This window comes from Phragmites australis, chromosome 6 (genome assembly GCF_958298935.1).
Source record: "Phragmites australis chromosome 6, lpPhrAust1.1, whole genome shotgun sequence".
NCBI lineage: Eukaryota > Viridiplantae > Streptophyta > Magnoliopsida > Poales > Poaceae > Phragmites > Phragmites australis.
In genome coordinates this window covers 1461628-1486842 of record NC_084926.1, presented here as the reverse complement: position 1 = coordinate 1486842, position 25215 = coordinate 1461628, and the positions used below count along the sequence as shown (strand labels likewise).

General features: G+C 43.4%; 3 protein-coding genes across 8 annotated transcripts; 2 read left to right on the top strand and 1 right to left on the bottom strand.

Moving 5' to 3' along the window:
* Window positions 1-2274: 2274 nt before the first annotated feature.
* LOC133920970 (uncharacterized) lies at window positions 2275-11880 on the top strand. 5 transcript variants are annotated; one of them, XR_009910187.1, is made up of 24 exons: window positions 2275-2671; window positions 2778-2834; window positions 2943-2970; window positions 3072-3138; window positions 3316-3429; window positions 3616-3838; window positions 4130-4264; window positions 5220-5324; window positions 5494-5589; window positions 5814-5943; window positions 6669-6719; window positions 7446-7556; window positions 7823-7932; window positions 8053-8218; window positions 8298-8378; window positions 8465-8524; window positions 8614-8748; window positions 9565-9626; window positions 9704-9751; window positions 9833-9929; window positions 10153-10324; window positions 11108-11305; window positions 11431-11530; window positions 11635-11880. XR_009910187.1 is itself a non-coding variant. In XM_062365641.1 (21 exons), exons 1-21 carry the CDS (start codon window positions 2298-2300, stop codon window positions 10270-10272), a joined length of 2349 nt encoding a protein of 782 aa, XP_062221625.1. In that variant the 5' UTR covers window positions 2275-2297; the 3' UTR covers window positions 10273-10545. The 5 variants fall into 5 exon arrangements, 3 of the variants coding, with proteins under 3 accessions (XP_062221625.1, XP_062221624.1, XP_062221623.1); XR_009910188.1 differs by having other exon boundaries at window positions 11431-11545; XM_062365641.1 differs by lacking the exons at window positions 11108-11305; window positions 11431-11530; window positions 11635-11880 and having other exon boundaries at window positions 8635-8748; window positions 10153-10545.
* Window positions 10807-13616, bottom strand: LOC133920971 (wall-associated receptor kinase 1-like). Its single transcript, XM_062365642.1, has 3 exons — window positions 12632-13616; window positions 12369-12536; window positions 10807-12264 (listed from the first exon to the last, which is right to left on the bottom strand). Exons 1-3 carry the CDS (start codon window positions 13557-13559, stop codon window positions 11072-11074), a joined length of 2289 nt encoding a protein of 762 aa, XP_062221626.1. The 5' UTR covers window positions 13560-13616; the 3' UTR covers window positions 10807-11071.
* A 5206-nt stretch (window positions 13617-18822) lies between these two features.
* On the top strand, window positions 18823-22094 carry LOC133920969 (SAP-like protein BP-73). Of its 2 annotated transcripts, none has more exons than XM_062365637.1 (2): window positions 18823-19024; window positions 20743-22094. In XM_062365637.1, exons 1-2 carry the CDS (start codon window positions 18988-18990, stop codon window positions 21846-21848), a joined length of 1143 nt encoding a protein of 380 aa, XP_062221621.1. In that variant the 5' UTR covers window positions 18823-18987; the 3' UTR covers window positions 21849-22094. The 2 variants fall into 2 exon arrangements, with proteins under 2 accessions (XP_062221621.1, XP_062221620.1); XM_062365636.1 differs by having other exon boundaries at window positions 18827-19024; window positions 20734-22094.
* Window positions 22095-25215: the final 3121 nt, after the last annotated feature.

Genomic DNA, 25215 nt, shown 5'->3' with positions numbered 1-25215 from the left:
TATCGTCCTCGGATATGTATGAACCGTTCACGACAGACCTAGAAAAGTATTTTTACAAAGCTACTTATACACGAAGTGACCACTCGGAAACTCTGTCGAGAGTCTAACTTTAGTCACGAAGTGACCACACGACTTTATTTTAACCATTAAATAACATCACATCTATCCTGACATAATCTGCATACACGAATTGACCGCACCACTCAACTTTAACCATAAAATAACAATACATTTGTCCTTGCGCAGGCTATAGACAAGAAGTTACAACACGAGACAGCTTTTACCAAAAATTAAATGACAACACTTGTATCTTGACACATGGAATCGCTGTCTAGCATCAATGCCACAACTTTTCTATTCTTCAAGAAGGAATCTAATGCTTCTGCCCCCGCTAAGCTCTTCCACCTACTCTTTTTTCAAGAGAGAATCCAATGCTCCTGTCTTCCTCCCACCATAAATAACCCCACCTTCATACATGGATACACCGCTCATTTCTCAGTTCTCTCAACTGCAGTGTCTTCCTTAGCTCCACCAAGCACACCCAAAAAAATATTAGGGGATTTTCATCCCTCAGAGGGTCGAACCACCGATGTGCTTCTGTAGTGACCGTTGTAGGCTTCGTGAGTCCCAGGACATCTCCTACACCTATGGGCTACGCTTCTTCATGTGTACCAACTACTAATACGACGAGCCTCAATATAGACCGTATGAGTATCCACCGGTATAGCAACAAATATCAGCCACATCTTTCCCGATTTCACACACTATTTTACTAATCTCTCATCTTGTTCTATTTATTCAGTCTCCTCCACCTATCTGTGACTTTATTGAATGGCTCAACATTGATCAAAATGAAGACTAGAAGCGGCGGGTCGACATGACCATACGGCGGAGGAGGGAAACTTACGCACGTCGGAAGTACGAGCAACAACAAGAGGAACTACGCCTGAAGCGGCAGGAAGAAGAGCGCGTGAGGAAGGCAATGCATGACCATACCGCGGCTCAGGCTTGCAAAGCTGGGAGGACAAGAAAGCGGGAGATGGCCCATCGCGCTAAGGCGGCAGGTACCGATGCCTTGCAAAAGGGCAAATATCCTAGATGTACTCAGTAGATAGTATCTAATGTAACCCGACATGTTTTCACTCTCTAAGACATGTTATGATTAGGAGCGTCATACTATTAAGTAGGTCTTTATGCGAACTATACATACCATTTTTTTTGTTGTCGTGTTTTTGTGATTACAGTCTCATGTAATATTTTCCACAATATGTATAATCTTATGTTTGTAGCCGTTTGTAACCTAATTGCCGCGTAATATGCTGCGAGTGCTCCACATATATAATTTATTCACAAATATTGATTTTATATCCTCCTAACAATACGTAAACTAGTCTAAAATATCGCTTCCCCATTATACCGTATTGGTCACTTTTTAACAATTTTAATTCCAAATTTTGCAACATATCTATTTCCCCATTTTGTAACATTTTAAAAAAGGCCTACCCGCCCTTCAGTGAGCGGTTGCCCTACCCGCCCTCTGAGAGGGTGGTTAGTCCCCTTGCCGCCCTCTCAGGGGGCGGTAGACGCCTAGTTTTGTAAATATTACTCCAAAAAATCTATTTACTTAAATTTTTAATCGAAAAATATAGAAATAAAAAACTCCCAAACCGCTAACTCGCCCCGTTAGTTTAGTTTTACGTAACCAACCTGTCCACTTATTCGTACTACTTAAAAAATGTCATCGGATTCCTGTTCCGTTTGTCTGGCGTTCCGCTCCTAAAAATCCCGTTCTCCCCTGAGTTCTGCTCTACTCCCCGTGTGAGCCTGCGTTGCGCGCTCTTGCACCCTCGCTCCCATGCGTTTCCTAGTGCTGCCGCTCACTGCTGCATGCGCTCCCACATTACTACTGCGAAACATGTACCAGAACTTGTAATCCAAAAAATCCCGTGGTATACCTCATCAAAGCCCCAGTCGTTTACTCCAGTGGCAATCATAATTTGGTAACATATGCTTTAGTAAAATATGATGCTATCTTAGTTAGGGACGATATTCATCTATGATTGTATCATTTTTCGAATTTTATAACTAATCCTGTAATTTGGTAGCACGTCTGTACTATATTTATGGTTGTAATTCGATAACAGATGTTTTAATAAAAATATAGTATTACCTTAGTTAAAGATAATCCTCGTCCATAACAAGATCATTTCTCGAATTTTATAACTAGTTGTGTGAAATAACATTTCGTTGAGCCTGGTCTAATGAAATCTGTTTCCACTAAAAATAAAAATCCCCAGATGCACCCCCGCACCACCGCTCACTCGCTCACTCCCAACGGCGCGCACGCATTCCTCCCTCCGCACGCTTCCGCTTCCTTCCTCCACACTCCTTCACTTCCTCTCCCTTCTCCGATCAGTGCAAGCATCGCCGCGAAACCTAGATCAAAGGGTGTCGTGTCAGCCGGCGAATCGGCGAGAGGCGCGGCGCGTGTAGCTAAGAGTCAGGCAGGCATGGAGACGCCGCGCCTCGTGCTCGGAGCGGCGTTGCGAGCCCCACCACCAACTTCTCAATTCCGGCACCGCCGCCTCCCGCGGCCGCGCGTCGCTGCACACTGCCTCCTCTTCGCGCGCGCCCCACGCCCTACGCCTCTCACCCGGTGCTCCTACTCCAGGTGCGTACAGTTCCACACCCAGCACAGGTTCGTGCAGTCGTGCTCGTACACTTGACGCGCGCGCGCGCGCGCCTCACTTAATTCGGTTCTTCGACTTGTGTATCAGGAAAGGGAAAGGCAATTCTCAAGGTAAGCCCGGTCGCGAGAGCTCCAGTACCGTCCGGTTGGTGCCCGCTATCTCTATTTTGTTACGATTTTAGCACTTGGAGTTGGAGCAGCCATTGGTTGATGCTTGTGAGTTTGTCTGTGTCGGGGTGGTGGGAATTTGTAGGTTGGACGCCGAAGCAAATAGCGACCAGGTACGGATTGAGATCGACACAGATAAATGCACATATCTTCTAGTATTGTTATACTTTGCTGGTTTACGAGGACTATGAGTTTAGGGTCACTGCTGTTCCAGGGAACAAATTTGGCTGATGAGCAACGTAAGGGTGACATTCGGGAGCTCTTCAGCCAGGCTCAGCGGAGTAATTACTTCTTCCCTTGCTTTGTTCAAATGCTGTTTTATGTCTCGAACCACAACTTAGTAATACCATCGGTTAATGTGTTTTAGTTTGCTCCACAAGGTTAGCACAGTTAGAAGCATGTATTCACATCACCCCGTTATTTTCTGATAAATAGGTAAAATAATTTGTCTGTTACAGATATCCTGTACCTGAACAAGCAGAGGCTTGTGGCCATGGAGGAGCTGAAGAAACTGCAAGATGAAAATAAATTGCTTCTTCAGGACATAGAAGCACTAGAAACGGAAGCACAAGGTGCACTCCCTGCATTTTTTAGTTCAGGAACTATTAGGACCAGAATATCAAATTGCACAACCTCCAGCAATCCAATGCTGTGTGTTGATCTGACAGTTTTACCTTCCATTTCTCATTCTTAATTTAACTTCATATGCCTTTCTCTTCCCTTTTACATATTTCATTTTCTGATGTGTCTCCTTTCAGGTTTTCCTTTAGAAGCAGCACAATCATCAAGTTTCTGTGAGTTACTCCTGCGGATAGATACGATGACCATTTCTGGAATGATCAGCACGGAAGTAGCATCTGATTTAAGAAAGAAAGTTGTCGATAATCGAAGCACTGTACAAAGTGCCTTTTCTGATATTCATCATAAGCCAAATACTGAACTGCTGTCAGAATTGCGACTCTTTCTGCGTAAACCAACAGAGTATGCTACCATTTACCTCTATGTCCTCCAGCTTTACTATTGCCGCCTTGTATTCAAAGTGTTTGCCACATTATATAACCTGCCTATATTGGCATCATTTGGCATCCATCTGAGTCAGCTTGAAGATTCATGTCTACATGGCAACTCATACACACTTGACACTTATATTTCATCCAGTATAACAAAGAACTGTGCACTTACTTTATTGTAATCAAGCAACCCGTTTGATTTGAGTCTTTGTTATCATAATTGTCACTACAATATTTTAGCATATGTTCAATTGCTATGCAGGAAACCTCTTCATGTTGTGCACATCTGCATCGAAATGGATCCAGTAGCATCATGTGGATCATTATCGGCCTATGTTGCTGGTTTATCTTGTGCGCTACGAACAAAGGGTAACTTGGTGGAGGTCATACTGCCCAAGTACGCAATCTCTCTGCCCTTAACAAATCTTTGGTACAATATTGCTACTGCATGCTTTAGAGAGTAATGGTCCAAGAATCTTTGGTACAAATCATTGGTACAATATTGCTGCACACTGAAGGTTTTTATGTTGTAATGGTCCAAGAATTCGTATGAACGTGGAAATTTCTTGTGGGTTGATTTAGAGAGTGAGCGTCAACAATGTTCAACTGTATAACACGCTTCTATGTTTTTTTTTTAGAAGCAGGAAGGAATCACCTCGCCTCTAAGCTTTTAGCTGTGTATTTGAATTGTATTACTGTATACTGATACTCTAATAGGCTTGAACCCGGGTGCTCGTAGGTCGTGTGCGTAGCTCCCTAAAGGGTTCGGTTCTACCCTCTCTTAAGACAAAGCCAGGGGAGCATTTTCTCCCGTGGTCGAGTTTTTTTTAACTAATACTCTATTAAGTTGCATCAGGTAACAAATCATTGCCTCTCAGGACGTGCTTTAAGGTTTCAGCTATTGTTGTGGGAAAGTGAAATTCTGACATACAAATCACAATATCCAGCTGACACAATTTTTTGCTCATTCTAGATGGATGTTGTAAACTTGGCATTCTTTTGAAGACTGAAGTACCGAACTTGATGGTCAACCTTTTAGTTTTGACAACCATCTATGATTCAGTAACATACCATTTATTCCTTTCAGGGCAGCACATGCTAAGTGATTTACATTACTTAACCAACCATTTCGAAATAAGTTATGTATTACAGTAGTGTTATTTTGGTCTATAGTCCTCAGTTTTCCCTCTCTTTTGTTTTTTGGAAACTGATCACATGCGTGTAAGATTTGCAGTTTGTTGTTATCCTTAGCAAAATAGGAATATCCCTTTTTTGGGTGTTGTGGCACATTTATGTCTTGATTATTGCAAGCAAAACAATCATGCTAATTGCATTGGTATGCCACAAAATAGGTACACCAGCTTAAATGTGGACATAATTCATGGTCTGAGGAAAGCTGAGGCAGAGTATGAATCTTATTTTGGCGGCCTTTGGCATAAAAACAGAATATGGACAGGGTAAAGATATACTCCTAGTATGCAAAGGGACCTTACAAGCACTATTATCTAGCTCTAGTATTATTTTAGTTGTTATATATTATATTCTCATCTTAGAATTGGTGCATGCTTTTGCATTTGTCTAGTTCTAGATTTGTTTTCCCTCCTAAATTTTTCGTCTTTGATGCAGTATATCAAGTGGTGTTGGTATTATACTTATCGAACCAGTTCAACACTCCTATTTCAATCGTGATATGTTAAGTGGCTACCCTGATGACTTTGAGCGGTATGCAGTACTAGATTATAATAATGATAACTTTTTATGAATATAACATGCAGAAGGACCTGATGTTGAACTGATTAACTTTTGTACAACTGTTGATCATTGTACCATTTTAGAATATAAGTTGTTGTTGTTTATTGGAAGCTCAATATATGAGACAATTGTGGTATGCTGCTTTTATTTTGCATGTGACATACAAATGACATGTTCTTACTGCATCTTTTTAGATTTTCCTATTTTTCTCGTGCGTCGTTGGATTATATTGTAAAATCTGGAAAGCAGCCAGACATTTTACACATACATAACTGGGAAACTGCTATCGTGGCACCACTTTTCTGGGATATATTTGCTCACCAGGTCAGTTTTAGCTGAAGCCTATTTGTTATTGACTACTAATATGCTCATCTCTCTCAAAGACAGTGCTTTCTCGAAGATATTCTTTGTATCCGCTCTTTGACGGTATGAGGATAGGTCACAAATTATTTCCTCGACAACCATCCTATGCTCTTCATTGCTTCTTCATGTTAAATGGATGATAATATCTTCTGATAGGATTTTGTCCTGTCATCACCAATGTAACATATCTCAGACTGGAAACAAAAGAGAAAGCATGTGCACAATGTGCCCAATGCAAATAAATTGAATACTACCTCTAGTCCAAAATCGATGTTGTCTTAGAATGCATGCAATCAAACATTTAAAACATTTACTATTATGCGATAAAGTATTTGGAACATGATATAGATATTAATAGATGTATCATCAAAAGTACTTCTATATTATTACAATTTTATAATATATGTTAATACTTATTTTGAAAAATAATGGTCAAATGTGTGCAGACCAGACCATGTCGGTGTCCTAAATGATATGTAAATCAGACCATAGGTAGTAGTTTGGTGCGAATAGTACAGCCCTGGTTGTTGCATTCCCACTTGGATTCTGAATAGTGAGTTTACAGCATGTATAAAACATTACAAATGTATATGCAGAATCAAGATTGAATATTATTCATATACGTTAGCATTTTGTTATTGAAATCCTTGTGTGAAGTTCTGACTTGTATTTTGTTATACTTTCAGGGGCTTGGGAACACTCGAATATTACTGACATGCCAAGACTTGAATTCACAAGTAAATATTCATAATGACTTTTCAAATTGTAGAAGGGGGTACACATGCACTATCACCACCACCAATGTGCCTCGAGATTGATGCAACTTTTAAGATTCAAACTGCCAACCATCTTCTAATCGTTGCAACATCCTTTTCGTAAAATTTGAGGCATTTTTTAGGGCTCAGTAGTACATGTACCTACATCTACTAGTGGTTTCTTATCTTTCCTTAAATATTGTATGTTTCGTGCAATGGTTGCTAGTTAATCGTAGGGAATGGCCTGTAGATCACTATTGCCACTGCATAGTTTAGAAAGAAAAAAAAAACTCGACCTATGGAGAAAGACGGCCCATAGCATTACTTTTAAAGGTCGAGAAAAGGCACCGAAGGTCGACCGTCCAGGGGCATCAGCAAAAGCGACTTCGCGGTCACCCAGGACCACACTGAAAGCGACACACAACGAGACACCTTTTTTTTGTGAGAACTAGGGTTCTGGTTCGAGCCCTGGTTTGTAGCAACACAACTGGGTAACTTACCATTGTGCTATCAGCACGTTCTCACTGCATAGTTTAGAACATACAAACTATAGAGCTGAGATATGCATCTCCACATGTATATGTAGGTACGTGCACTATCCTACCCATCCCAGGATGGACTAGATAAATTGTATCATTTTTAAAAATATTTTCTACCATTCGATTTTTTTTTAATGGACAATTACAAAAAGAGAACTCCTATATGCAGTGCCTAGAGGAGCCAAATAAGTTGGAGCTGTGTGGGCTTGATCCTCATAACCTTCATCGTGCTGACCGTCTTCAGGATCCTAATAAGACACATCTTGTTAATATTCTAAAGGTAAATCTTCTTAAAATTTCAGGATTTGAATGCTTTGGTATATCTTAGACATTGAAGACTATGGATATCTAAATTTCTGTCATCTCTGGCAACATAAGCCTTTAGTACTGAGGGCAATTCTGTTTCTGTGGGAAACTTATTGTTCAAACATGTGTAGATGTCCTTGAATATAAAATGCCAGATAGAAGTAAATTGTTCCAAATGCCCTTGATGTACCCAATTAAGCTTATATCTTTCTATGAACTTCTGCTCATATATGTTTACAGGGAGGAATTGTTTACTCAAATAAAGTTGTTTTAATGTCCTCAATCCATTCGAAAGATGTTCTTATCCAGGATTTGAGACATGGGTTGGAAGCAACATTAGCTGCACATCAGTAATTATCTGATTTCTTGCTTATCTTTCCATAATTCTTCGGCAGGGGCTGGAAAGCATGCTGGCCACAATTGGCAAATGCTTTGCTGAGAGTTTCTCAGACACTTTCTTTTCTTTCTAGGGAGAAGATACTGGTTGCTTCTCATGGATTGGATGGTGAACTTTGGGACCCATCCAAAGACATTTATCTTCCTTGGCGGTATTCTGCCAATGATATTGAGGGAAAGTCTGTTTGCAGAGGAGCACTTAAGCGGCGCCTTGGGTTCCGCAGTTGCTCATCCATTGTAGTATGTACCTTATTGTTTTGCACGTAAGCTCTTCTGTTTACTTAGTTACGACAGTGAACAGGTAAGTGCCATTTGTCAGGTAGGATGTATCTGTGATGGTGATTCAGATATTCATAATCTCAATGAAGCAGTTCATGTTGCTCTGAGCAGAAGTGCTCAGGTTTGTGTAGTTATTAGTTACCTTCCATTTGGACATAAACAGTAGATTTCTCTATTCTCATAGTTACCAAAGGTTATACTGTATAGGTCATCTTCATGGAAAAGTTAGGGTCTGTTGGGAACTCAGCATTAAAGGAAGAGTTAAAGGTATCACTGTTCCGTGTCTAACATAACTTGTTTAAGCTTTTCATGTTCATTGCGTACCTTGTGTGTAGTGTAATTTCATTTCTTTATAGTTTGTTCAGTTTATCAATCAGGGAGACAAAATAACATTCGTTGAGGCATACGACGAGGCCCTTGCACACTTAATATTTGCAGGCTCTGATATCATTCTTTGCTCTTCCTTTCAAGATCCATCTCTGCAAATAGCGGTATGTGAAAGTGAAACCAGCCTTTTTCTGCTTCTGCTTAGTAAACAAAGGTTCAAGTACAAGGGTCTCTGTAACTAGGAAAAGTAAGTGTCCATTGATTTGATGGAAGGAGGAATAAGATTACTGGTTTCCAGAGTATGGCTGATTGATTGATAGGCGTGAACTCATTGAATTGAAGGGTGAAATACTGAAATCTGCTCCTTGTCACAGAACTGGTGTGGATTCATTTCCACATGCTAGTAAGATGGAACGACTAATTCAGATACCATTTTGTTCTTGGTGATTCTTTCCTTTTGCATGTCATATGTAACATGTCGGTTGCAAACATATTATCTACCGGCTGTTTAATTTATCTCAAATAGAGCAGGGGTGTACACAATTTTTTTCGTCTCATTGTCTATGACAGAAAACAGCACGCCCACGTGGCAGCCTTCCATGAAAAAAGGCAATAGCCTGCATACTAGGCTCCAAGTGAGTGGCAGCGTTAGTGCATGGGCATGGCAACCCATTCTTAATTTGTAAACAGTCAGCAAAAACAATATTTTTAGTATGCATATCATTTTCCTCTCAAATATAAGGACTAACATTTTTTATTTGCATACCGTGGTTTTATTCAGTTTTCTGCTATATATATATAAATATATATTTTTGTGAACAGATCTTGCTGCTACATTTGTTTGCATTAAGCTGTGTTGAATTTAGCAACATCATAAATGACGAGTTATATTTCAGGACACAGAAAATAACTGTCTATTGCGATTAGTTTCCACCCCACTATTGTGTCTCTTAGTAAAATTTAAGTCTCTTCGTGGGCAGATGAAGGCAATAAAGTATGGATCTGTGCCAGTACAGATAAACTTTCCCAGTGATGGATCAAGGTAAAAACCATAAAACATTTTTTTCGGCCATTCATCTGTTCAATGTGATTTAGACAAAATGTTTGCTGTGTCCATAGTGAGTCAAAACTGCATGACAACAGCAGAAGCTTACAGTATGGATCAAGGTAAGTGTTTACATCAGTTGATCGCCGACTATGTATTTATGTTGTCACTTATGTCCTCTGTTTGTGTGTACTTGTAACCAGGCTGTCTGAGGGACATGGTTGCCGCAACAGAGCAATGTCTCAGTACATCATCTCAACCTACGGAGACTTGTCTCTTTATCAAGCACTTGATGGCTTTGTAAGTTCACAGCCTTAGGGGGCCATAGCTATCATGTCACAGAGATGTTCATTGTGCACATTTATTTATCTCCCAAGTCTGAATAGATCAACTATTGTTCTGAACCATCAAGATAGGCAAAGTTATAAACAAAAGGCTCAGGAGGCTTTCAGCCTGAAACTATCTTATATTATGAAGTTATTTGCTTCTTGAATTGACACACAATTTACTCCCCAATGTGCAGAAGAATGATCCTTCCCGCTGGGATCAGCGGATTAAGGATGGGATCGCTAAGGGCTTAGAATGGGACGCTGAGTGTTATGACCTTCATTGGGAGGCCTATTCCTTTATAAGGCAGCTGTGAATTGGGCATCTGTTAGCGAAGCCCATGACACACCAGATCCCCAAATAAAAAGGTACAATTTTTGCACATAATCCTGTAAATTTAGTTTTTTAGATGAACTATAAATCAAGTTAAGCAGTTCGTTCATTCTATGGTCAGTAAATAAATAATAATAAACAATGGTTCGCAAAGCCCTTCTGTGTATTTTTTTCCTATACTTGTAACAGTGACTCCGAGCTCTTATGACATCATGTTGTTTGTCCTTTGTAAATAAGTATGACCCGTAGTTTCATTTGAGTGGCTGCAGGCTGTTTTCGTTTTTCTGTTTTTGCCCCTCGGGGCTTTGTATTTGGACCGTTTGTTCTTCCTTCTATAATACAATAACATGCAACTCTCCTGCAATGTTCGAGAAAAGAATAAGTATGACCTGCATTCAGTTTCACAATAATTAATTAAGAAACTACTTATCCTTTTTCTTAAAGAAGAAACATGAACAGTATATGAGATTAGACTCAGATAGTGTTGTACTGAGAAAGTAATATATCATTGGTTCCCTGGGATCTTACAATCGACATAAACCTTTTAGAGGTTCTTTTGTTCCACATTATCTGATCACGTACTAGTTACTTGAAGGAGTTAAATTCGCACTGCACAAATCAAGCAATTTGTTATTAATTTGAGAATGAGTCAACGTCTCACTTTCAAACTCTCTAACTGCTTGATCTAGTTTTGCCTCAACAGTTGTGCACCTTTTTGTTATTACAGTCAAAATAATCCAAACTTGACTTTATTTGCTAAAGAACGGCACAAATATTATGATCTACAAACTAAAAGTATATGTGCTGCCCTCTTCAAGATCAAGGACGTCTTGCTGTCTGAACTTGTAAGGAAGGTTCTGTTGTTCCATGCCAAGCAAGTTCTGCCTCTCTTCAGCATTGCCACCAGCTTGAACCCACGGGTGCTGCTGGTATCTCCTTAGCATCTCCAGCCTCTCGGCAGCCTCCTTCATTGTTGGCCGTTCCTCCCCGCTCATGCTGAGGCATCGCACCACGAGGTGAGCAATTTCTTCTAGGACATCAGCTCTCATCTCGTTCCTCACCTGGCTGTCCAGAAGCTCTTCATACCGGCCAGCCTTCAGTGCCGTCATGAAGGATGACACGAGGCTCCTGTTTTCCTCAGGCCCGTCCAAGTACAGTGCCTTCTTCCTAGTCAGAAGCTCCAGGAGGACGACACCAAAGCTATACACGTCGCTCTTATCGGTTAGCTGGCATGTCATAAGGTATTCAGGGTCCAGGTACCCGCAGGTCCCCTGCACCAATGTTGCAATCTCAGCCTCATCAGTCGGTGCCAATTTTGATGCCCCGAAATCTGAAACTTTCGCAGTGAGCTTGTCGTCGAGTAGAATGTTCGCCGTCTTGACGTCTCCATGGAGGATTGGCGGCGAAGCTGAGGAGTGCATGTACGCGAGAGCCTCCGCGGACTCCACCGCTATCCGAAGACGGGTGTCAAAGGTTATGTCAGCCTTGAGGTCCTTATCGTGGATGTAGTGGTAGAGAGTGCCGTTTGAGACGAACTCATAGACCAGCATGGGAACTTCCACTTCAAGGCAGCAGCCAAGCAGCTTCACGACGTTCCTGTGGTTGATTTGGGAAAGGATGAACATCTCCCTTGCGAACTCCTTGGTCTGGGCCTCCTCCATCATCTTAGACTTTTTTATTGCCACCACCGTCTCGTCCTCGAGGATACCCTTGTAGACGATGCCGTGCCCGCCACGGCCGAGAACTCGGTCATCGGCGAAGTTGATGGTCGCCTTCTCAAGCTCTTCCTTGGAGAAAATCTTGAACCCACCTGCTCCGGCGCCAGCGCTACTGTAGGAACGCATCTGCTGCTGCAGGAGCACGCCCCCGTTTTGCTCGAAGAATTTCTGCTTCGTTCTGATGAGCTTCCTCTTCTGGAGCCCCAGGTAGAGCCAGAAGCACACGAACACTGACAAGAACACTCCGACGCTGACTCCTGAACATTGCGTACTCATCAGTATCCCGATAAGAAAGAGTAAATTGCCGAAACTAACGAATATACAAGTACAATTTTGGCTCACAGAATGATGATTTGTGTACCTGTAACCACTTTGAGAGCCAACGTGAACTTGTCCTTGTCCCGGCAACCGTTCTGCGTAGAGGCGTCACCACTAGTTCCCGGAGGGCATTTGCAAGTGTAGTTTCCCGGCGTATTTGTGCAGACTCCGTAGCAGGGGTATTCGTCTTTGTGCTGGCACTCGTCGATGTCTTCCGTTTGCAGAGCAATTTCATCATTGGATCAGTCAAACAGGTAATGTGGCTGAGGAAAACCAGTGACGCGCGCATTGCGTTAAGATGTCTACCTCTGCATCCGTCGTTGAGGTAGGGGTTGCCCTCGTACCCCTTGGAGCAGTTGCACCGGTAGCCGGCGCCGTTGCTGGAGTCGACGCACCCGCTGTTGGCACTCCGGCACGCGTAGTCCGTCGTGTTGCGCTTGGCGGCGCTGCAGTTGCCGACGTTCCGGACGGCCCAGTCGAGCACGACGGGCACGGCGAAGTCGTCGGTCCGGTTGAGGTACACGCTGTCGCTGTACCTGAACCACTCGGCCTCCACTAGGAACACGTAGCGGCACCTCGTGACATTGGTGTTGAATGTTGAGTCGCCCTGCCCCTGCGGTACGTTGAGCGTGTTCGGCTCGAAGAAGTTGACGCCGGGTGGTATCGCGCTCTGGCAGCACCCCACGCCGGTGCACTCCCCCGGAATGGCGTACTGCGACGGCCGGCACACGGACATGCAGCCGCTGACGTAGTAGCCCGCCATGTCGGAGAAGTAGCCGAGGTTGGGGCAGCCGAGCGCGACGAGGCGGTTCTTGGCCGGGGAGAAGAGGTAGGGGCTGGTGCCGAGAGACATATACGTGTCGGAGGTCCGGCCGCCGATGAAGCCCCCTGTGGCGTTGTAGCACTGGCGCGTCGCGTTGAGGTAGGTCCGGGCCTCGCCGGCGTCAAGGGCCAGGCTGGAGAGCTGGTAGTTGTAGCCGTATATGGTGAGGCGGGGAGGGGAGCGGGTGTCGTCGCAGACGAGCTGGAAGCCTTGGAGGCCATCGTCGCGGTGGCACCCGGCTCCGATGCCAAATGGGTAGGGGACAGTAATGTTGCCGCACCTGTCGCGGCAGCCTGGCCGCGCGATCCCCAGTGGCGGTGGCTGCAGCTTAGCCGACGCCGGCGCCAGACGCGATAGCAGCACGGCCAGTGCGATCGCCTGCAGCCGTAGGGTGGTCGCCATGTTTGACATGTTCTCGTCTTTTTGCTCCGGCTAGACAGTCAGGTTCCGATATTTGTGATGCCCACCGTAGCTTGATGTAGCAACCAAAAGAAGATGCATGTGCGTACACGCGCCGCGGTTTTGGGTGCTGGTCACTTGGTCAGCGTCAGAATGGGGGTGGGAAGCTGCATCGGCGTCCACTTGCGAGGCTGGTTGGTCCAACTCATGCTCAAGTTGATCAAATCGATCAATTCGCGTGCTCCTGTTGCCATGTGACGATGTGAGATTTCCTGGATCGGCCAACCATGACTACGGAAGTTGGACGAAACGGATTTACGGACCCTCGTTGAAAAGTTCAGGCAATGTTCCTTCTAATTTTTTGCTCATATTGGAGCATTATCTTTTAATGTAAATCATGGTAAGTTGAAGGAGAACGAAAGGTTGCTGTTGTGGATATTCTGCCACGCATGAAATTATTTGTCGGAACTAATTTGCACAAGGAGAATAAACAAGAGAAGAAGCCGAAGTCATGCATTCAGATTGGCTCCATGCATATTGAGTTATATTCCAACCGTGGCTAGCTAGTTTAATTAGGAGAGTTAGACTTAGAGTATTAGCAGGTGGCAACACTATTTTTTGGAACTTGTTTGTCACTACTCTAGCTCCTAGCTACATATCAGTACGTTTATAGGTTAAGATTAAATAGTTTAAGTCTCAATTTTTGATTAAAATAGAAATAAAATGACTCATCTAAACATCATCGATGTATACGTAGCTTTAGCTCTACGAATTTTTAAAGCTAGAAATACCTAGCTTAAAAAATTCTAACTTAAGCTCCGCTAAACGTTCCCTTATTACTCATGTCAGGTTGAGTCAGGTGCCTGCGTGCACCTTTGTGGGTCGGCTAGTTAGCCAAGTTGAGTATGGTCGGTTTGCTATATGGTCGAGTCGGACTTTGGTGTTGTGATCGAGTCCGCGTCATCCTGGTGTCTACACACGCATATTAGGTGACTGTCGTCCTCTGTATGGACTATGGAGATGTAGAATTTTTGCATGAGTCTTCATGTGGAGGTGTCTTCTGAAGCCCAGATGTTGACTATAAATATGGACCGTATGAGTATCTATCAGTATAGTAACAAATATCAGCTACATCTTTCCTGATTTTACATATTGTTTTACTAATCCATCATCTTTTTCTATTTGTTCAGTCTCCTCCACCTATCTGTGACTTTATTGAATGGCTCGATATTGAACAAAATGAAGATCAGAAGCGGTGGGTCGATATGACCATGCGGTGGAGGAGGGAAGCTTACGCACATCGGGAGTACGAGCAACAGCAAGAGGAACTACGTCTGAAGCGGCAAGATGAAGAGCGTATGAGGAAGGCAACGTATGACCATACCGCGGCTCAGGCCCGCGAAGCTGAGAGGGTAAGGAAGCGGAAGAGAGCCCGTCGCGCTAAGGCTGTAGGTCTCGATGTCTTGTGAAAGGGCAAATATCTTAAGTGCACTCAGTAGAGAGTATCTAATGTAACCCGACATATTTCCACTCTCAAACCGCTAACCCGCCCCGTTAGTTTAGTTTAACCTAGCCAACCTGCTCGCTTATTCATGCTACTTAAAAAACGTCTACGGATTCCTGTTCCATTTGTGTGGCGTTTTGCTCCTAAAGATCCCGTTCTCCCCTGTGTTCTGCTCTGCTCCCCACATGGGCCCGCGTTGCGCGCTCTCGCGCCCTCGCTCCCGTGCGCTGCCGAGTGCTGCTGCTCGTTGCCGCATGCGCTCCCACGTTACTACCTGCGAAACATGTACTCGAACTTGTAATAAAAAAATCACGTGGTATACCTCATCGAAGCCCGAGTCATTTACTCCGGTGGCAATCATAATTTGGTAAAATATGCTTTAGTAAAATATGATGCTATCTTAGTTAGGGACAATCTTCATCTATGATTGTATGACCGGTGGTGGCCTTGTGGATGGCGTGTGCACGAGGTGTCAGGCATAGCTGTGTGGGCGGTTGCCTCGGCGACTGCTTTATTGCGTGGTGGGTGGGGTGCGGGGAGTCATGAGCGAAGCCTATCCTGGCTGGTTTTTTGGTGCCGACAACGACAACGCCCTTGGGCATTATTCTCCTCTCTGGAGGCATTGTTGCGGTGACTCTCTCTCCCTCCACCCTGCGGGACTCTCCGGGTGAAAACCCTATCTGGGCTTCTGGATGGGTGACAATGGCGTTCTTGCATGTCACATCCTCCTTGGAGGCGTCGCCTTGGAGGTCCATCTCTAAACAGAGGTACTCGCTGGTCCAGATGCAACACTGGTCTCGTCGGCGATGGCTTTCGCCACACCACCCCTCGACATGGGCTCTGGAGTTGTCGACGGGGATGCTGCTTCTTGCTATTTTCGCTTTGTGTTCCAGTGGACAGCTGACACACTGTGAGGAACGTCCTATGGTAGAGTTGAAGCTACTCTGTTGATGGGGTCTAACAGAGCTCAGCAACGATGACACGAGGCATGGCTCCTTGTGGTGCCAATGGTGGCCGTGGACGCAGGCGTGATTAGTGGCGGACCCAGGATTTCTAGTTAGGGCATTCAAACTTCGACGGTAGTATAAAGTATTCAATGGAAAAGAAAAGATTCATAATATTAGACTCCATAATATAATATAAATTATCTATATTAGAAATAAACTCAAATATTTATACAAATTACACAATAACTAATATGATTTAACTATACGCTTCTTCATGGATTGAATGCGCAATATCATGACCTCGTCCATGACTTTCCTGAAAAACTGGCTCTCAGTGAATGTTACGAGATAGTTATTCAATAATTAGTCTCATATTCTATTTCTTAGCTTATTCTTTGCATAATTCACTGCTGAAAGTACCCTCTCAACACTAGCAGTTGCCACAAGAAAACTAACGCCAACTTGAGAAGCTTATGACACCAACTTGTGAAACCTATAAATAATAGGATACATGAGACTTTTATCTCTTCTAACAAGCATGATTGGAAGCTTCCAAGATTTTATATTTCTAAACCTTTTATCTGTACGCATATCTTTAATAAAAAGTCTAAGTGCGTAGCTAAAGGGTATCAAATACTTGCTTGAGAAGACCATAGGATAAAACCGAGCAAGTTTAAACATGTGATCCGGGTCATACGCAACAAATTGATTACACACACACACACACACACACACACACACACATATATATATGCCAAATACATATACATATGCTTAATTATTTGATAAAAAATGGGCATTTAGCTGAATGTCCTTGAATCAAGGGAGGTCTGTCCTTAGGCGTGATGACATCGAGCCAGTGGTTGTGATCCTCTGCAGTAAGTCAGAGTTGGTTGTCGCTCGAGCGGCAAGCTCAATAACGATGACCTACTTTGGACTCAGTTTTTTTAGCTGTATTTTGAGTGGTGTGCGAGCCGTGTTATTTGAATTGTTTCATCGCCTGTTGTTGAGGGTTTTAACTGGTTTTTTTCTTCAAATTAACCGTACAGTTGTAAGGTTTTTAGGTTTAATTTTTCTTATAAACTGAGTCAACTCTCTTCTTCTATAATAAAATCAACTCCTATTAAAAAAAGTGACGCTGACACAGAGTCATGGATATTTTCCTTCACTTTTGGTTTGCCCCCTGATTTCTATGAGAGGGACGTAGGCTATTTGCTGAACCGCGGTTCGTTGTTTACGATATATATAATTGATGTGTCATGTCACACTGCCTTTTAAATTTTTTAGGTCACCACCTTTCTCTGAGAATCATATTTACCATTTTTCAGAGAGAGTACAAGCTTAAAAAAAGGCTTCTTACCGTACAAAGTGGATTTTTTTTCTTCAATATTCGCAAAAATACATACACATTTCAAAATATTGTAAATTTAGGCTACACCACCTGTTAGTAGAGCGACAACAATGTATTACCTATCCAACCAGCGACACCTTTAAAACACTAAAGGGTGCTGGTGAAATAAATATTGTTTGAGTTGCCAATCTCTGGGAGTGTGTTCTAGTAGTTCAGTTTCTAATGGCTGCGCTGGATGTATGAGTTTATTGTAGATATGGCTTTTGTTGTCGCTGTGAGAGTTTAATATAGGATATTGGTTTGGCACTCTGTTCTTGGTGCTGCAATTGGAAGCTGGTTCCGCTGTCTTTAGTTTAAGCAGGGCATGAACTCCCTTTGATCTGCAAAGTATGGAGTGCTCAGGAGTAAGATAGCAATCGAGTGTCGCGGGTATGGATATAAAGTGCTGAGCATTACTTGTATCCGCTAATTATTTTTCTGTTCGTGGGTATACCCATGAACACCTACGAGTGAAGAACGAACATTAAACCTGTCGTTCGTGGGTAAGACTGGATCTTCTACCAGTGCTAACTTAGGCGGCAGGGTGCTAGGTCAGAGCCTAGGCGTCGGTGTTGGTCGTGATGGGCCTCGACGGGAAGGGGCTAGGAACGGGCGGCATTAGCGACGACGATATGAGGTTGGGTGGCAGAGAAGCTGAGTAGCACAAGGCAGGGATGGGTTGGGTGGTAGTGGGGCTGGGAGGCGATGACTGGGTGAGGATCAGGCGGCAACGCGTGCTGGGAGCAAGGGGTGTGGAGTGTGGGGTTAGCAACAGTGGAAATGGGAGTACTGAGAAGGACGGGTTGAGAAAGGGACTGGGGATTTAGGGTTTGGAGGATTATGTTAGATCTACCTATCAAACTAGTTATATGAGTAAACGGATTTTATAAATATAAGTATGTCTTACCTATTACACGGGTATGATATGGATAAATGAATTTAGGGTTTAGAGGATTAGATTTTACCCGCTTATCATATTAGTTATATGGTTAAACGGGTTTCCGGAGCAGAGAAGAAGGGAATACTGAATACTGAAGCCATCGAGGGGCAGAAATTGGGCTTCGAGCTCAGTTCTGCGGCGAATAGAAGTTGAAGAGTGCGTTGTGCCGAGCGCGAGGCAGATCGCAATCTGAATCGGCATTGGTGGCCCACGCACCCAACGGGCCTCGCTCTAGAAAGCAACTGTACGGGCTGAGACTAGCCGTTCCACGAAACCGGGCTCAGGCCTCGGCACGCACGGCCTATTTCGCGGCCTCAGCACGCGCGATCCCTCGAAATCCCCTCCCACCGTCCCGAACCGGCCCACCCGGCGCGGCTCGTCCATCCAGATGCGGAAGGCATCTCTGCCGTCGGCCAGGAAGCACGACGAGGTCCGCGAACGAGTGACACGAGCCGGCCCACGTCCCGGCGTGTGGACTGTGGAGTGACTCCGCCCGCCCCGCAGAACCCTCGCCCAGGCCGAAACCCTCGCCAAAATCCCCCAACTCCACCACTCCGCTCTTCTCCTCCGCAAATCGCTCTGCCCTGATCCAGCGCGCCGCCTCACCACCGACGCCGCCGTCGGTCGGGAAGGTCCAGGCGGCCCACCCCCACGAAGGCATGTCAGCCGCCGCCCCTGCCCTCCTGCACCACCACGGTACCGTCCCCTCCTCCTTCGCCTCTCGTCTTGCTTAGCTACGCTTGCATACCTACACGTTCTGCGCGGTACCGTCCAATTCTGACCAGCTAGGGTTTCGTTCCACCGTTCCGCGGCGCAGTCCCTTCGCCTGGTTGTTGGGCGGCCCTGATGTCAACCACTCGCTTGTCCTGCTGTCCGCTGTGCAGTCTTAGTAAATATCCCGCCGTCGCGCGCGCGCCTCTGTTTCGATGAGGGGGCGCAATGTGAGCCATGCGGGGGGCAGCGTAATAGTGGAGATTGTTTGGTATGTGGCGTGCGTTCCTACATGCTGCGAGGATGATGAGTTGTGGAAGGAATCCTAATCCAGTAATACTATCCTAGTGAGTAATAAGGGGTTAATATTTTCCTATGAAATTCTTGCGTTCCAAATTGTGCCTAATTAGTTTTGTTCCTGATGGAGCGTGCAGTGAACAAACTATAGAAATGTAGGCTGCTCTATTGCAGTACAGCACTGCAAACCTCACTAGCTAAGATACTAGGTAAATTTTTTGTTCTCCAACTATAATAGGTCTGCTGTTGATAAGGGTGCCTGTTGTCGTTAGCGCCTTAGGGTGCGTTTGGTTGCTGGCATGCTTGAGCCTTACCCGTATCTGGGAGCCAGGCTGAGTGTATGCAATAGCAATTTGTTTGGTTGCCTGGTGTACGAGCCATTCTTGCAGTGGTGAACTCAAAAATCTACTCCAATTTGCAGTCTTTATTTAAATGCAAGAGGCTGTTAGATGTTAAAATGGATCTGCGACTTATAAACGTCATCAACAGGATGTGTATGCACAAATAGATGGTGTGTCTACTTCACACTTCCTCCACAGTTTTACAATTAAAGCATATCCACTTTTTGAGTGCTAATTTTTTCTATTTAGACACCCTGCACTTTCTAAGCTGCCTGGATGGACATGTTGACTAAGTTATCAATCTTTATTCTAGCCCGGTAGGTGACTGCCAGATTGATATATGCATGTTCAAAATGGATTACATTTATTTCCCAAATTTAATTTGTATGAGATTTACTGTCGGTCACTATTTCCTGATATTGTCACCAAGTGCATGCATTTCTGATTTATTGTACAAGGCGTAGTCGCTTGCCACTTTTTACGCTGTTCAGCTTTAATTAGGATCCTTTGTTAGCTGATTCATGAATATGGGCAGATCTACTGTATCCTATCGACCTCCGCTTGTGATGTAGCACTGTACATACGTTGCAGATGTACAGACAGGACATATGAATGGTTCATACCATTTAAGCCCATTTTATGCATCTATTTATGATCGAGCTGTATTGTGACTTGCATTCTGGACTAAATGTGAATGAGAGTGTGTTTGACACTTGTTTTTCGTATGAACACCCTAATAGTTCGTTCTGCTTCACCCTTTAGGTGGCCTTTATATTTCCTTAAATTCCACTAGTTAATTTTGTGTGTGTCATATATCCTAGTAGTTTTTGGTACTGATACTAATATGAACATGGTCACCAAGACAATTGGATCAAAAGCATTATTGTTAGTCATCCCATTTTGGTTCATTTTATTACATATATTTTTGGTAATCTAGGAACTTCTCCTCATGCCCATATCATTTACCGCAGATCATTCCATCTTAAGCTGCCAGTTTCCTCCTATTTCACCATACTTCTAAAGCAATAACTAATCTACAGTGTCTTTTCTGCCCAGGAGTTTCAGGCAGAGCAACCCTACCTGTGTATCATGGAGATTGCAGATTCCCTCCAGGAGCTTGTTTCATGATTGCATCACCTATGTTGGGCCTAATGAGGGTATCTCTAGTATGTAATGCTAGCCCCAATAACCATAGGCCGAGGAATTCGGATATGTCACGACAACAAAAGGGCAGTTCTTCTAGGGGCAAAGGCAAGCCATACCAAGATAAAGATGATTCTGAGAACATTGATGAATTTGATAGTGATGTCATGTTCTCCAAAAATGGACCACCAATCTCTTTGGCAAGCAACTCCCGTCCTCAAGCGACATCAGCTCCTGGGGAAAGAGAGAAGGAGATTGTGGAGCTATTTAAAAGGGTTCAAGCACAACTGCGAGCGAGGGGGAAAGGCAGGGAAGACAAGAAGCATGAGCCTGCAAAAGTGCAGGGTGAGAGGGGCAGTGTTGATTCACTTCTTAAGTTGCTTAGGAAACACTCTGTGGACCAAAGAAGAAAGAGTAGTGATGACAAAGAACATAATTTTGATCTAACAAGGAGCAGCAATGATTCTGGAAATAGACAAAGCTCAACCATCTTTGGCTTAAAAAACGACACCCAGGAAGAGCAGAAGAAGCCACCACCTGCATCCTTCAAAAGGCCAGCCTCAAATTTCAGAAGAAGATCTCCTGTTCCTGGAGTAAAATTCCAGCCTGCTATCAACGCCGATAAAGACATTGATGCCAAATCTGTCGCCAATAATGTCACTAATGCTGTACAGAAAGCCAAGACAACTCTTGATGACAGGACTGCTACAGATGAACCTGACACAGTTTCTCCATATCAACCTGACTCTGTAATACCACCAGAAAATATATCTTTGGATGACTTTGATGTTATTTCAGATGATGAATCCGACACTGATGAACCTAATGAGGAGTATCTTGAACCTTCTTTGGAAAATTCAGATGTTACAGATAGTGATGAATCACATGATAACAGTGCTGCACGAAGTTCTGATATAAGCTCTTTGAAGGTTGTGGAACTAAGGGAACTTGCAAAGTCTCGAGGAATCAAAGGTTACTCAAAGATGAAGAAAATTGAGTTGATTGAAGTTTTGAGTGGCACGGCATGAATGTGGTACTGTGGTGGCAATAGTCAACCTGGGTTTCTGTTTTTTAACTTCAATCTGTCTTGGGCATGTGCTCCATCTTTCACTCTATGTCTCTGAGGTCTATGCCCTTTTAGATAGAAATTTGTAAATGAGCAAGACTAACTTTGTTTTGGTCTGTGCTAATCATATGCTGGCTCCTTTTGAACCTTTGTATGTTAGTTAATCTGTGTTGAGTGGAGTAAGCTAGCTGAGCCATTTGTTTCTGCATTAATGCGCTGTTTTTGCAGAGTTGAACATGGCGGACCATTTTCTTAGCACACTGATCTACTGGATTTGTTTAGTGGTGTTGGTATTATTCTGAACAATTGTTCTTTCTATCTGGGCTTTGCTGTGAATGGAAGTCTTGGATGCAATTTTTATGAGAGATGTTTGTGCATCTTCCTTTTCTACTAACATAGATGGTGCTCCAATATTTCCTAATGCACAAGGTTATCAGATATGCATGGTTTCTGTGTTGTGACTGCAGTTTCAGCTTTGCTCGTGAGAGGAAGATAACGCATCGATTCAGTGCTTCAGAGACAAGACAGAGGAGAAGAGAGTATTAACTCGTGGCTGCATTATTACTTCGCTTCTGTTCCTAATGCTAATCGCAATATGTGCTTTGGTGATCCACGCAGGCACACGTACACGACGACCGTACCGGCCCCTCGTATGCTTTGCTTTGATTTCTGGGAGCCTGCCGTCAGATCCGGAGTTCGCCGTCTCACGTGCCGCCTCTCTGCTCCTGTCTCTTCGCTTCTACCTCTACTTCCCGGCATCATTTTCATTTCCCTGGGCCTGCATATTGCGAAAACCTGATTAAAGCTGTCTCATTTTCATACGGCCGCACTCATGGTAGTACTACGGAGTAATAACAGTGCAAGTTCCAGCCAATCTCTTTCAAAAATATTGTAGTAGTCTCGTAGTAAAAAAAAAAAAAAAAGAACCAAGAAATTTAGGGTCTGGTCAGCCGGTGTCCATCGCTGCCGCAACTTTGTCTTGTTGGCGTGCAGTAGCCACATACTGACATACAGGACTACAGGAGCCTTTATGCATGGCTTTGTCCTTTTGCTTTTCCTCAGTATACAGGACTGTAGTACTCCTACACTAGTCTACACAAAACGCTCGACGATATTGAATTGATGAGCATGTGTGCATCCATGTAGCTGGCTAGGAACGAAAGAAAATTCTAGGCTGGTAAAAAAAAAAAGAGTGAATGATAAAAAACAAATATTATGCTATTTGTAACACAAAACTACAAATATTATGTCTTGTAACACAAAACTATAAATATTGTGTATTAATTTCACACAACTCAATTTTAATTAGGTTCACCTATAAATTATCAAATGTTTCTTCAAAAAATTTAGAACTTTTTGTATGTGTTTCATAATACATGTGCAACTTATTTTAATTAGAATTACTCAAAAAGTACATGTAGAATTTAAACAAAATTATTAAAAATATACTTTTATAACTTTTAAAAATTGTTATGACCTCAAATAAAATTCTAAAAATATTGGAAAATTCACTAATATTCTTCTTATATGATGGACTAATTTTTAAAATTATTTTCAGCCTTAGATTATATAGTGAAAAAGTGAGTTTTCAGCCTTAGATTATATACACGAACTCCTCTCGAAGCTAAACCGCGACGATGGTACTAGGCTGGGCGCGCCGAAACTGTTGATGCGTCGGAGTAGGACTAGGCTAAACCGTGGCGAGGCTGGATTTCTTCAAGCAGCAGGAGCAGTCAGCGGCGTCGTCGCATGCATGCAGACAGTCGAATTCGAAACAACTGAAAACGACTAGTCTACATCATGTATATATACGCTCGTGCATATATATATACATGCATGGTCCATACGCATCCACAGTAACACACATGTACACTAGCTATACGGTCATAAGGTGTGGACAGTTGGACGTAAAGGGTTGCATGCCATATTTACTGCTAACTAGCTAGTACTTATGCTACATCCGTTCTTTTTTATTTTTTATAGTCTTTAAGGTGTTTTTTGGCTACTATTTTCATAACATTGTATCCATATATACTAATAAAATTATATTTTTATGAAAGATTTTTTAAATATAATCTAGTTATATAATTTTTATATAGCCAATATTAATAGTTTCAAACATATCAGTGATCAAGCTTTTAAAAATTTGATTGCATGAATTCTAAAATGACAGAAAGAAATGGAGGTAGCAGTAAGTAATATCTCCCGTTCTTTTTTTTTATCCTTATCCACGGCTATTAAGAAAAGCTATTGTCGATGGTTAATTTATGACAATAATTTTGGGATGTCTTGGTCGAGGGGCGCGTGAACAATACTTACGAGGTGTGTATACTATAAACTTAAGAATACAGGGGTTATTAAAATTCAGGCATCTAGAAGGATAATAGCCCTATATCATGTGTATTTGGTTATCGATGTTTTGAAATTGGTTATAGATAAATTTTCTCGACTCCTCCCTCCCTTTATGTACAAGAGAGAGAGAGAAAGAGTAAACTTACAAGTGAACCCCTTTTGCTCTGATGATACTGACGAGATCATCCCATCCGTCAGACATCTCTATGCTCACCTCACGTTGGTCAGTAGCTTGCCCTATCCTCTCACTAGTCTCGCACGCACGCCTGCGAAGCGGCCTACGAGTCCGTCATGTAGCATTTAACGCTACGGGACGGGGCATAACACCTATGTGCTAACCACGACCTGCCCGCCAGGGTGAAGTACCCAGGGAAGAAAAAACACTTAAGTGAACAATATTTAATGAGAATAGACTAGTTTGGTGAGTACCTGACCGTGGCTAGCATTCGTTGGTCGCATGATTTCCTATGTGATAAGGATCCTGGTCACGAAGGCACAGACTAATCGTCCGAGCGCAGACTGGTCGCGAGGTGGGACCCTGGTCTGGGAAAATCTTCTGTCAACTAGAATTGGTCGGTGTGGGCCCATGGAATAGGGACCCCTATTCTATACACCGACAATAGCCCCCAAGCTCCCTCGCGGATGCGGTGGTCTGAGTGGTTGGCCACGTGGTTGCAAGTGGATCTCGTCGTACCACCTGGCCCCAGGTCAATACGAGTTTACCCCAGGAGTGGCTATCAACGTCGTCCACTTTCGTGGCGAGCCCACAAAACCGCATCCCGATGGGAGGTTTTAAGATTCCAGAGAGAGAGAGAGAGAGAATAATGGGAGAGAGAGATGTCGTGGGAGAGGGAGACATTAATTTTTGCCATACTCGAGGGAATGTTTAGCCCCCACGCATGGTCTTATAAATTCGAAAGCCAAAGCTTGCCTATGAATCATTTTGCCATCTCCCACAACCCCCAAGCCCTTACGCT

Coding starts and splice junctions, on each gene's coding strand:
- LOC133920970 (XM_062365639.1), top strand. CDS start 2,298: ATGCACCCCCGCACCACCGCTCACTCGCTCACTCCCAACGGCGCGCAC. Junction 7,557..7,822: donor ATCTTGTTAATATTCTAAAG/GTAAATCTTCTT, acceptor ATATGTTTACAG/GGAGGAATTGTTTACTCAAA. Junction 8,379..8,464: donor CTCTGAGCAGAAGTGCTCAG/GTTTGTGTAGTT, acceptor TATACTGTATAG/GTCATCTTCATGGAAAAGTT.
- LOC133920971 (XM_062365642.1), bottom strand. CDS start 13,559: ATGTCAAACATGGCGACCACCCTACGGCTGCAGGCGATCGCACTGGCC. Junction 12,537..12,631: donor CCTCAACGACGGATGCAGAG/GTAGACATCTTA, acceptor TGCAAACGGAAG/ACATCGACGAGTGCCAGCAC. Junction 12,265..12,368: donor GGCTCTCAAAGTGGTTACAG/GTACACAAATCA, acceptor CGCAATGTTCAG/GAGTCAGCGTCGGAGTGTTC.
- LOC133920969 (XM_062365636.1), top strand. CDS start 18,988: ATGTCAGCCGCCGCCCCTGCCCTCCTGCACCACCACG. Junction 19,025..20,733: donor TGCCCTCCTGCACCACCACG/GTACCGTCCCCT, acceptor TTTTCTGCCCAG/GAGTTTCAGGCAGAGCAACC.